The sequence below is a fragment of the Eleutherodactylus coqui genome, chromosome 7 (genome assembly GCF_035609145.1).
Source record: "Eleutherodactylus coqui strain aEleCoq1 chromosome 7, aEleCoq1.hap1, whole genome shotgun sequence".
Taxonomy (NCBI): domain Eukaryota; kingdom Metazoa; phylum Chordata; class Amphibia; order Anura; family Eleutherodactylidae; genus Eleutherodactylus; species Eleutherodactylus coqui.
In genome coordinates, this window is record NC_089843.1 from 108,898,066 (window position 1) to 108,910,094 (window position 12,029).

The 12,029-nt window shown below is 47.3% G+C and overlaps 1 protein-coding gene across 2 annotated transcripts in view; it reads right to left on the bottom strand.

Moving 5' to 3' along the window:
- Positions 1-10,252, bottom strand: part of GALNT7 (polypeptide N-acetylgalactosaminyltransferase 7) — a 129,592-nt gene extending 119,340 nt beyond the window's left edge. Inside the window, exon 1 of one of the 2 annotated variants that reach the window (XM_066573528.1) lies at positions 9,921-10,252. In XM_066573528.1, coding sequence (XP_066429625.1) covers positions 9,921-10,046 — 126 coding nt within the window. In that variant the 5' untranslated portion in view covers positions 10,047-10,252. The remainder of the gene's footprint in view (positions 1-9,920) is intronic. The other variant, XM_066573527.1, reaches the window with a different exon arrangement.
- Between the last annotated feature and the right edge of the window lie 1,777 nt (positions 10,253-12,029).

The window sequence follows — 12,029 nt, forward strand, 5'->3', positions numbered from 1 at the left end:
TGCAGGGCTCTTTCTTCCGGTCTTTGCAGCCAGATCTACGACAAAACCTCCGGCCGATGTGAAATCGCCCTGACAAAGTCATTATGGGACCAAACACCAGAAGCCTTCTGGAACACGTATAGTGATGCATCCAGTAGTTTATGCCGAGCTGTGATAGTTTAACCTTCTGTTCTATTGCAAGGCCGACTAATATAAGCGGACAGTATGACACCGTCACATTTAGCCAACATATTCCAAGAGATTTCTGAAGGATTATCGTCAGAATTTTAAGCCAGAACTCCCTAATGAAAATTAACGAAGTGATATTCTGGTCAGCGGCAGGGAATAACTGCTGAGATTGCCCATAATGCTACTCATGCATCCAGACAACATCCCAAGACCGGTCCAGCCGCTCAGATGTACTGCTTAGTCAGCGGAGTTGTGCAGAGGAGGTTAACATGGAAAAAAACTAACGCACCAGCGTTAACTCTCACACACCGCGTCGGCAAAACACCACGACTTTTCACAATCACTCCATCATTGTGAGGAGGTGCGTTAAAAAGCGCAAAAAAACTTACCAAAATAGAGCAGACAGAGCTTGAAAATCGTGGCGCAGGTTTTCAATAAAATCTGCAACAGCCAATTTTTTCTGCCCCCTGTGACCATACGGAGATGCCCTTATGAAAGTTGTGCCCATGTACTGTCTGATATTCACTGCCTGCATATACTATTCTCCTCCGTGAAATAGGCTGAGAATAAAGGCGCTAGTACATGGAACTATTACCATTCCCAAAAAGCATCCAAATGAGCGAAAGTGAATGATCATTCATTCTAAACGCGAGCCAATGACCGAAAAATTAATGATAATCATTTGCTTTTCGTTCATTTTATGCAGGCATGAAAAACATCGTTGGCTCGTTCACTTGTCATTCATTAAAAACAGCGCTCACTCTGTCCTCCTGATTCACTTTGACAGCAAATGTTAAAGACTGAACGATTCTTAAGGTTCCCTTTGAAAGAGCCAACCAGAACGCTGAACGAGCGCGAAGGAACAGGCAGCGATGTTACTCCCCAAGACCTGCAGCAATTTCTTTTACATGGACCATTGGCTATTATGGGACTATGTACTGTCCTTGGAATACACGAACGGCACACGTCCAAATGTACAGTAGTCTGAATGGGTGCTAAATGCGAAACTTTCAGAAAATATTATTTTACTGAAATAGTAGTAGATGCTTAGAACAAACATCCAGCAGATGTGGTTGGAAAATCAGTAGCAAGTGAACTTAAGGGTTCATTGACACGAGCAATTTTAGTTTTGGTTTGTAACACCGTGTTTTCATGGACCGAAATCCTGCGTATTGTCTATTTGCACGTGTAAAAAAAAAAATTTTTATATATATATCTGTATCATGCACATTTATGCTCTCCAATTGACTTCAACAGCCTGTTTTGCACTGAGCTCATTTCTACATAAAACAGACAGCTCTGTTCTCACTGCACTGACCTAACCTAGCACTACAAGTAAAGTTTTCATTGAAGTAAATGGAGATACAGCCTGCAATACCAAGTCTGACCACTGCAGTGAAAACAAGGCTGTCTACTACCTGTAGAAATAAACTTGGTGCATGAGCGCACGGTCAATCCTCTATGCATTACGGAACTTCTAAAATGCAATGTGATAATATGTGCACCCTCCTGACATGAATTATATGAATACTATCTAGGAGATCCTTAATCGTTGCAAAGTCAAGAAACTTTGAGATGGTTAAAGCAGCAAATTGTATAATATGCATTAGGATATACAACACGCTACAAGTTAAGACCCATTTAGACAACGATCCTCGCTTAAAATTTGCTCAAAGCCGTCTTTTGAGCGATCCACATTGCATCTAAAATGCATTGACGTTGTGCAGTTTTCATGCACGATTCGTTCCTCGCTCAATTCTAGTTTTCTAGAATAGAACGATGAACTCTTATCAGCGGTGCAGGCTGTTATCACAGTCGGCAGCGCTGATAAGATTCTTTCAGCTCGTGTCCTGCTGGTAGTTCGCAGCTGGACATGAGCTGTAAGCGCAGAGAACAATACAGCTGTGCTTATGCAGAACAGCTGTATTGTTCGCTGAGCGATAGCAGTGGTGTTCCGCTCAACCTGCATAGTTGTATAGTAGCTAATGCAAAGATGATCGCTCAAAACTGTCACTCAAACTGTTGTCTAAACGATTTTTGATCAATCATCTTTCAGTGTAAATGGGGTCTTAAATGTCCCAGTTGCAGCAGAACCCTTTAAAAACTAAGGGGCCTCTCCGATAAAGAGGAAGAACATTACCTTCCATTGTCAGTCAGAGGAAGAATAGTTCCGGGAAGTTGCCCCCTGAGGTGTTACTATCAGAGTGGCCAGCACCAGGTTGAATTGCCTACAATATCATTCATTACCATCTCTGCCTCCTTAGAAAGAAGAGATACATTTTCACCCTCCATACATTTTTAAACCTGCGTTGTCTTCAGCAAGTACAGCAGAGCTTTTGTCAAAGAGTAATGGTGTGTTTAATTAAACAAGCAAGGGTGAACACACAAGAAGACAGAATACTGGCTCTGCATATTTTTAATTCGCCCTTCTTAGTGGCGCGTGCTTCTATTAGAGATCATCATCCCCGGATTCAGACAACTTGTGTTCTATAAATTATGGCAGGATTGGAGATACAAACATGACCTGGATGTAAGTCCGTTGTAACCTGTTAGTCCATGTGGGGACCGTGTGTCTAGCCAGATCCCATCAATAGTAGTCTTGCCAAGTAAGCCACCCGGCAGCAGCGCTGTAGACAAGCCCTTTCTATCAGTTGTCAAACCTGTCCTACAAGCATTGCAAGCAATTAAGAACGGAAATGAGCTTCTATATATGCAGATCAACATATCGAAACTCAAAGAAGGCTTTATGTAATTGCAAATTTCGGGATGATCACTTTCTATTACGTGTTACTTGCACAAAGCCTCTTGGAACTATCAGATGGAAGCTATACATAGATCCCCATAGTGAGACGATAGCGACACTTCTTTCTTATGTGTTCTCCATGCGTAGTACAACCACCTGCCAAGTTCTGGGTTCAGACATCTCAGTTTTGCCAATATTAAAGTCCAGATAAATTACCTAGTGATCCCTTAGGGTTAGGGTGGTCCCAGAAGCCGAGTGACTAAACATTCTTAGAAATTTGCAATTCCCTTTGTTTGTTCTTCCATTGATGTCGATAGGCGGTCGTATTACCTGGCTACTAAAGAAAAATATACTGGCTCTTAAACTGTGATTTGTCCAACCTTAAGGTGCCCATACATCTTTAATAGCTGTCAGCCGAACACTAGTTCAGCCAATGGCCACTTCTCCCGACTCCACAAGGCACATTGGCTTGGCAAAATACTGGACCGGATGACAGGAACCGAAAAGAACCCTGGGTTCGTTCAGCCTCGTTCAATTCCGTCATGACACAGAACCGTTCGGCAAAGGGATTTCCCAACACAGATGTGAACATAACCTTATCTCCACAGGTGGCTAATAAGATCTGGTGTAACATTCAACACACCCGATCCTTCTTTTCCGGACATCATGCATGCACGTGAGAGTCGTCCAGTGCCACCGAAATCAGTGGGTTTGGATGACTTTTGACTAATCTGTGTGGGTGACTTTAGCATTATCTCTACATTTACGGCACATCCACCCAACCATTATTAAGATTTCCTATTTTTCTGCGGTGTGGCTGTTATCTGAGAGAAGGAGAAAATGTACTGAAATTAAAAAGAGAAAAAAAAAAAAAAAAGTATAAAACTCTTCAAATTCCCGCTGATGTAGTTCAGATGCTCCTGTGGTCCCTCATCAGTACTAGTTTACAAGCACCAGCCATGACCTGAAACACTGGCATATGACCGCTACAGCCAATCACTGCCTCAGCGGTAACGTGCTATACTTACTGGTATCAGATTGGCTGCAACAGTCACGTGCCGTTATGGCTGCCTGTAAAACAGAAGCAGAAGTGGAATCCAAGAGCATCTGCACTGGATTGTCCGAGGATAGAAGAGGTATGTACTGATTAGCTTTTTATTTTAGTACATTTGCTGCTTTTGCTTTTTTCCAACTCTCGGACAATGCATGTAAGATTAAGCAATGGTAAAATGGTTCCAGTGTGATCAGCATGCATGACTAAACAGGCAGATCAGGGACATAAGCCCCATTTACACGCAACGATTATTGCTCAAAAGCCATCGTTTGAGCGAATCGTTGTGTGCAAATGCTCCTATGTTTCACTCTTCGCTGAACGATGATTTTTAAGCAAGCATAAAATCCATTGTTCAGCCAGAGAGGTGATAGCAGGGACCGCATGCTGTGTTCTTTACCAGAGTACCTGACTACATTGTATTTAGCTTGCCACCCCGCAGCAGAACAAACTAACTATATGCAGAGAACAGACCACCTGCTGTTCTCTGCATACAGCTCCAGAGGCTAATTTACATACAAATAAAGGTAATAAGCTGCTAATAGGCATTAGTGCCCATTAGCAGCTTATGCAAAATAATCGCTCAAACTGTCATTCTCCCTATCTTTTGAACAAATTGAGTGATTATCTTTGCGTGTAAATGGGCCTATAGCTAAAAAACAAAAAACTTGTAAAAAAGAAAAACACAGATTGCACTTGCATGAAGTGTTGAATTATTTCCGTAATTGACTGATTATGCCATACACATCTAGTTTCAGCTGACAATGGGCAAAAAAAAAAATCTAAACTGACAAATCACTTTCTTTAGATAGCACTTTGTATTATAATTTTAAAACAACGATCAGCTAAAACGTTCACAATCTGCCATTTGGGAAAACTTTCATCTGTCAGCTTAATCCACACTGAAGAGGAGATTTTGCACAAAAATAAGAAATTTTTTACAGTATAAAGCAAAAAAAATGGTGCGGTACTGTGTCAGGCAGTGATGTGATGTGAAATACTTGTGTGACATAAAAGACAATGGGTACAGAAGTGATGGATTTTGGGCTAAGCAGAAGAATTATATTTGTAGGAACAAAGGTCCCTTTATTATGTGTAAACTCGGCTGATGAAGAGGCCCGTGTGCTCAGAAGCTGGAAATAGAATTCTGCTGCTTAGCCGATAAATGTGTCAGTTTTAGAACACTTCTTTCTTTTTTGATACAAAACTATTTGAACATCATAACAAAATAAAAAATTTATAGGAAAGTTTATTCTCAAAGCCCTTTTACACATGCGAATACCAAGTGTTTGATGAGCGCCAATCCTCAAGATCGGTGCTCGTTTACCTGGCCTGATTAAGACGCTAAGGAGACGAACAATTGTTCTTAGGATCTTCCATCCTCAATGGACTGTCGGTAGTTTACACATTGAAGATGTGCATCTGGAAAAATCATCCTTCTTGGCAGCACAATAGACTGGATCAGATGAGAGTTTACTCTTTCGTGACAGATGAGAGTTTACTCTTCTCTCATTTGTCAGCTGATCGCTGCCCTGTTTGCATTGAGCAATGATAGGGTGAAAATTCATGCACAACCATTGGCGTGTTAAAGGGCCTTTGCAAAATCAAACCCTTTTTTATTCTTTAGACCTCATTCACATGAACGCTGTTTTAGGGCATTATAGGCGAGTGAAAAAAATTGCGTCCATGAGAGACAATGATTTCCTCTAGAAGCATTCACATGAAGAAATTTTAGACGCGCTAAATACTCGCGCCAATCAAAAATAGGACATGCGACTGCAATGGCCGCATCTAAAATCCGTGGTGCGAGAAAAGATAGGACCTGACCCATCTTTGGTGCGTGCTTTCCATAGACACCTATGGGAGTGGAAAACACGCATCACGCCCCTCCGATCGCGTGAACGGGCTAATTCAAACAGCTGGAATTAACCCATTCACGCAATCTTTAGTACAGTATAGCCGCAATCTTTTCCCGCTCCTATACTGCGCTAAAATAGCGTTAATCTGAACGAGGCCTTACGATGTGCTGTTTGCTGCAACCACAGTTTATAATACATAACAGTAGCAATAATAATATTTAGAGGAGTCCGATAAATTGGCCGCACGATCAAAACTATCATTGTGTCTACTTAGAAAAACAATAATCGCTATAAACTGGTCGCGTTCAAGTTGGATAATAAGAATAACTTCGTAAGAGAACATCACACTGTGAAGAACACAGAATGGCGCCTCGCTCCTTTATATTCCACTATACACCATATATTATATATGTATATGTTATTTGTACAGGGAAGACCAGGCAGAGCGTAACATTAAGTACACCTCCAGAGGAAATGATAAATGGGAACTGACTCGATGCAAAATGGAAATCCACCTGAGGGCGATTTTCTGGCATGCTCTAAAGAGACAAGTCAGAACAGATGAGAGGAGTCTGAGAACTCTGACCTCCATCCAGTTTAAAAACCAAAGAGCTTCTAAACCCCTTTGGTGCCACTCGGAGATTTCTGTCACTGGACGTCTCGGACAAAACACTGGAAACAAAGGGGCATTCAAATCCTTGCACTTTGCCTAGAATAATGTGTCGAGACTTCCAGAGTCTGCGGAGTACTTGTATAGAGGAGATTGGTGGGACAGCTAGAGCCGGACGGAGGAGGAGACAAAGGGCATCTGTAGAATAGATCAGACAGAGCTGGTGGAGCCGCACAGCCCACCGCAGCTCTAGTGGACCCGCACGTTGATGCTTATGTTATACAGGGTGGGCCACCGAGAAGTAGTCACACTCTTATGAAAGCCGTGTTACACACGTAGCAGAAACGCTAGGGGTTCACCACAGCGGAAAATCCAAGGCAAAGTCTGCAGAATTTCAGTATCAAAAACAGAGTAAAAATCTGAACCATTGGCGCGGACTTTGACTGGAAATCAGCTATGGATCCACAACGGATTTCGGTCTGCAGCTACTCTCGCCTCGCAATCAGCAGCCCCTGACGGCGCAGTCCTGACTCAACAACCGCTACCAAGCACTGCTGGTGCCAGTCAGGTGATAAGCCCACTTCTGCATCACCTGACTGGCGGCGGCGGGGCTTAGTGGTGGTTGCCGGGTCAGGGCTGCTCAGTGAGATGTGGCAGGACAGAATCAGCTGTGGGTATGCAGTTGATTTTGAACCATAACCCACACTGATGGCGGATTGGGGTTCTGTTTCTGCTGCGGAAAATCTACAGCATTTCCACTACGTGTGAACGTATCCTCAGAGGAAATCTGTCTGTGTTGCCCATAGCAACCAATCATGGCGCAGCTTTCATTTCTTATACTGCTGAGGTCAAATAATAGCTGCGCTGTTGCTATGGGCAACAAATCTTTCCGACAGCGTTGGTACGAGTGTGGTGCCGGGCTCATTTCTCATGGCCGACCCTGTACTATATTTCCCATGCAGGTCAGGACTCTGATCATCCAGGCCTTTCTTGGGTTGAATGATGAGATGCCCCCTATAAATCATTTCTAGGACATGGGTTTTATATCAACCATCTTAGAATAGAAGATCGGTTACTAAGGACATGTTACATGGGCAGAGGATTGTGAACGAATGTCTGCTCACCTATCTGCCCGTGTGAAGCTGCAGCAGATCACTCAATGGGTGACGCCGTCTTTTACGTGGCACCGAAACACATGGTAAACAGCAATGTGCTGCCGACAACATGCGCCCAGACGATTGTGCAGGTACATAAAGTAGTGCAAACCGCTCCGTGTAAGTGAGCCGATCTCCAACTGACCTGCAAAAAACTCGATGGAGGGTCGTTCCTCACAGAAATTGTGCCAATGTAAAAGTACCTTAGGGGCCTTTTACAGAGGGTCACCATCACAGCCCGCCTGAGTGTGCAAGCGATCCGCCGACGAGTCAGCAACCGTTCATTGACTGATTGGCTCAAAAAAAACAACCCCTGCCCGGGCGACGGGCCGCCGACAACCCCTGCCCGGGCGACGGGCCGCCGACAACCCCTGCCCGGGCGACGGGCCGCCGACAACCCCTGCCCGGGCGACGGGCCGCCGACAACCCCTGCCCGGGCGACGGGCCGCCGACAACCCCTGCCCGGGCGACGGGCCGCCGACAACCCTTGCCCGGGCGATGGGCCGCCGACAAACACCGGTTTCCAGTACAGCCAGCACCCGCCTGTATGAAGCCATGTACACAAGCGCTAATCTTCTTGATCAGCACTTGTCTAAAAGGAATGAATGATAAGTTATCCCCTGTCCACAGGATGACTTGCTGATCGGTGGGGGGGGGGGGGGGGGGTCTCATCGCTGGGACCCCTACAGATCCTGAGAACGGCGGTCCCGTGTTCTTCTCTGTCTGTCCCTGCGAGCTCGCTCCCCCCACCCACAGAGACGTCACATCGGCCAAGCAGGGTGGTTAGTGTTCCATTCATCTCAATGGGGCTGCTGGTCCCCGCCCGGGTATTCTAATCAGCTACCTCCGCAGTCCCACGGAAAATGAATGGCGCAGCTGGGACTTGTGCGACTATCGCTCCACTCCTTCCCAGTGCAGTGAGGAGGCTGGGGGACACGGGACCCCTCTTCTACGGACCAGTGGGGGTCTCAGCAGTGAGACCACCACCAATCAGCAGGTTATCCTCTGTCCTATGGATAGGCAATAACGTATCATTCTGGTGCAGCCCTTTAAAACAGCCGTGGTCAGCGTGGGTATGAGGGCCCTTACACGCATGTGCGCCGTCGCCACAACTCTACTGTCAAAGTCCTACATCAGCGCTTTGTTTTCAGTTTTTAACAGGGTTTTTTTTTTATGAAACAGCAAAATGGACATTAAATGGAACAAAATGGATACCGGATTTTAAAAAAATTAAATAAAACCGTTTTGGTTGACAAATCTGTCAAAAAAAAAAAGAAAAATAAACAATATTTTTCATCATTTTCGATGGGCAACAAAAAAACGGAACAAAGTAGAAAAACTTTTCAGCTCCGTCAGCCGTAACGTTAAAAAAATACGATAAAACAGAAGCGTCCCGTTTACCTTTAGCGGCAGAAAACCTCCTGCCGTCCGTGTTATCCTTCCATTAATTAAAAAAAAACGGAAAAAAACTGCGCCCGACTGACGCTCAAACAAACCCATTGAAATCAATAGTAAGTAAAGCGGAACAGAAAACACAAGGAGGTCCTTGTGAACAGCCCTAAACACTAATGTCACCTGCTGTCTGAATAGGATTACAGGTGACACCCTGGCAGTGACACGCTTGGTGAGGTGGCAGTCATGTGACCTCATTGTCCCTGGCACTAAGACCCAGGTGACTGCGGGCAGGAGAGATCAGACAGACTGTCACTTTTTATTAATAATATTATTATTAACAACCTTCTAGAAAACCCCTTGAATTCCATAGATCTACATAGAAGAAGTGCATGCCCACAGATGCCCTATATAATGCCAATGAGAAGCCCCTGCCATCACTGAGCGGAACTTGCCCCCAACTTGGCAGCTCTCCTGCCCTCCAGCACTCCGCCGCCTGGCTAGCGGGAAGGCTAATATTATGGCGGATGAATACACAGATTTGCAGGTTACAGTGCTGCCTAGAGGTCTATGGGCGGAGCGATATCCCAGCGGAATTGAGGTTCGGCTGTAGCCGTTGATGAGGCAGCACGTAGCTGTGTATTAGCAGACGGACGGCTAACCCCCTCCCGCACTGGGAGCAGTGACGGCCTTGTCCGGTGGGGGGCACCAACTACCCAGAACCCCACGGGGCAACCAACTCGGCGCGCCTCCTCCCCGGACACGGAGCACGTCGGGTAGGATGCTGCGCCATCCGCCGGCATGAAACCCAATTAAGGCGCTTAGTGCCGTTAATGAATCCCCCTCCTCCGGCAGCGGAGGACGGAGCAGGCCCCTCTGGTAATGGAGGTCGGGGGGAGGAGAGAGGACGGACGGGCAGCACAACACATAAGCCTGTACTCACCCGGGCCACCTGGGAGTGCGGGGGCTCCGTCCGGCCGGAGGACAGCGAGGACCAGAGGATGAGCAGAGCCAGGAAAGTGGCGAGCACCAGCAGGCTGCGCAGGAGGAAGCCGGGCTTCAGCCTCATGTCTGTGCTGGGAGGGAGCGGAGCCGTCGCCGTGCAGTCACTGGCGGGGAGAAAGTGTGGAGTGCGCTGTGTGCGCGGACTTACATGCTGCACCGCGCTGCCCTCCGCACACGGCTGGCTGCAGGCTGCCGGCACATCCCCGGCTCACACTACTCCTGCACAGGTGTGAGGCTGCCTCCCCACTGTGGGCTCTCCGCCTCCTCCTCCGTTGTCCCGCTGCTGCCCCCTGCTTCACCCCGCCTCTGCCAGACATCAAACTTTCCTGCCGTCCTCCCGAGGTGTGGTAATGCTGCTGTCACTTCATGTATCACACGGCTTCTTGTATCACACCCCATATCCGTCAGGACCCCCTAATTGTCAGCACTGACCTCGCAGGGTGGTACGCAGCACCCCTGCCCAAGTAACATATTGGCCGCCTCTATTACTTGTTCACATTGCGTTTTTTTACTGGAATTCCGTACAAATGGGAGCATACCCTGTTTCCCAAAATATAAGCCACATCCTGAAAATAAGCCCTAGAGTAATTTCTGGGCAGGCATGATATATAAGTCGTACCCCCAAAATAAGCCCTACCTACACAACATCACCTAGCAGGTCCCTCCCGTGGTTCCCGCAGTCCTCGGCCGCTCATACAACATCACTTCCTGGTTACAGGATTTATAAATCCCGCCCCCAGGAAGCGGTGGCAGTGATTGGTTCTTCCACCGTTGCTCAGCACTGAAGGAACCAAGTGATGTATGATGAGCTGAGGATGGTGTCAGCGCTGTGGGAGGGGCCTGCTAGGTAAGTATAATAAGGTAAAGTGCTACGGTGACATTTTCTTGGCTGGCTGTTTTTGTGGGGTGGTTTGCCATTGCCTTCCTCAGCAATGGCAAACCACCCCAAAAGCTGGGTACTCATTTTACTGACCATAGAAGGCTAAGTCAACCTTGAGCTGGTTACCTGAACCAAGTGGGGATTGAATCCAAAACCTTCAGGTCATGAGCGAGAGCTTAGAGCTGCATACTTGTGCCTTAAAGGGGTTTTCCAGGTGATGCCATCATGTAGTTGATCGGCTGCGGTCCGCCCCTTGGGACTCCGACTAATCAGCTGAGCGGGCGCATGCTGTCAGAGCTGCAATAACAGAGGTCAGAGAAAAAGCCTCAGCACCGACCTCCATGTAGTGGCCGGTGCTGGTAAGTGCAGGCATGCTTTCATTGAAATCAGTGGGAGCTGTGCCTGCAGTGACAAGTGCCGGCCACTACATAGGAGGTCAGCGGGGAGGCTTTCACTCCGACCTCTGTGTATTTGGAGCCAAAGCCTCCGAGCCAGCCTACCATGTAGTGGCCGGCACTGGTCACTGCAGGCATGGCTCCCATTGATTGTGCCTGCACTTAAACGTGGGAGGTTGGCGCGAGGCTTCCGCTCCGACCTCTGTTATTGCAGCGCTGACAGCATGCGCCCACACAGTTGATCGGTCGGGGTCCTGAACGGCGGACCCCAGCTGATCAACTATTGATGACCTATCCTGATGATAGCTCATCAATAGTATTTATGCCTGGAAAACCCCTTTTAAAGGGGTTGTCCCGCGCCGAAACGGGTTTCCCCCCCCCCGTTCGGCGCGAGACAACCCCGATGCAGGGGTTAAAAAAGAACACCGCACAGCGCTTACCTGAATCCCCGCGCTCCGGTGACTTCTTACTTACCTGCTGAAGATGGCCGCCGGGATCTTCTCCCTCGGTGGACCGCAGGGCTTCTGTGCGGTCCATTGCCGATTCCAGCCTCCTGATTGGCTGGAATCGGCACGTGACGGGGCGGAGCTACACGGAGCCGGCATCCTGCACGAGCGGCCCCATTGAGAAAAGAAGAAGACCCGGACTGCGCAAGCGCGTCTAATTTGGCCATTAGACGCCGAAAATTAGGCGGGCTCCATGGAAACGAGGACGCCAGCAACGGAGCAGGTAAGTGAAAAACTTCTTATAACTTCTATATGGCTCATAATTA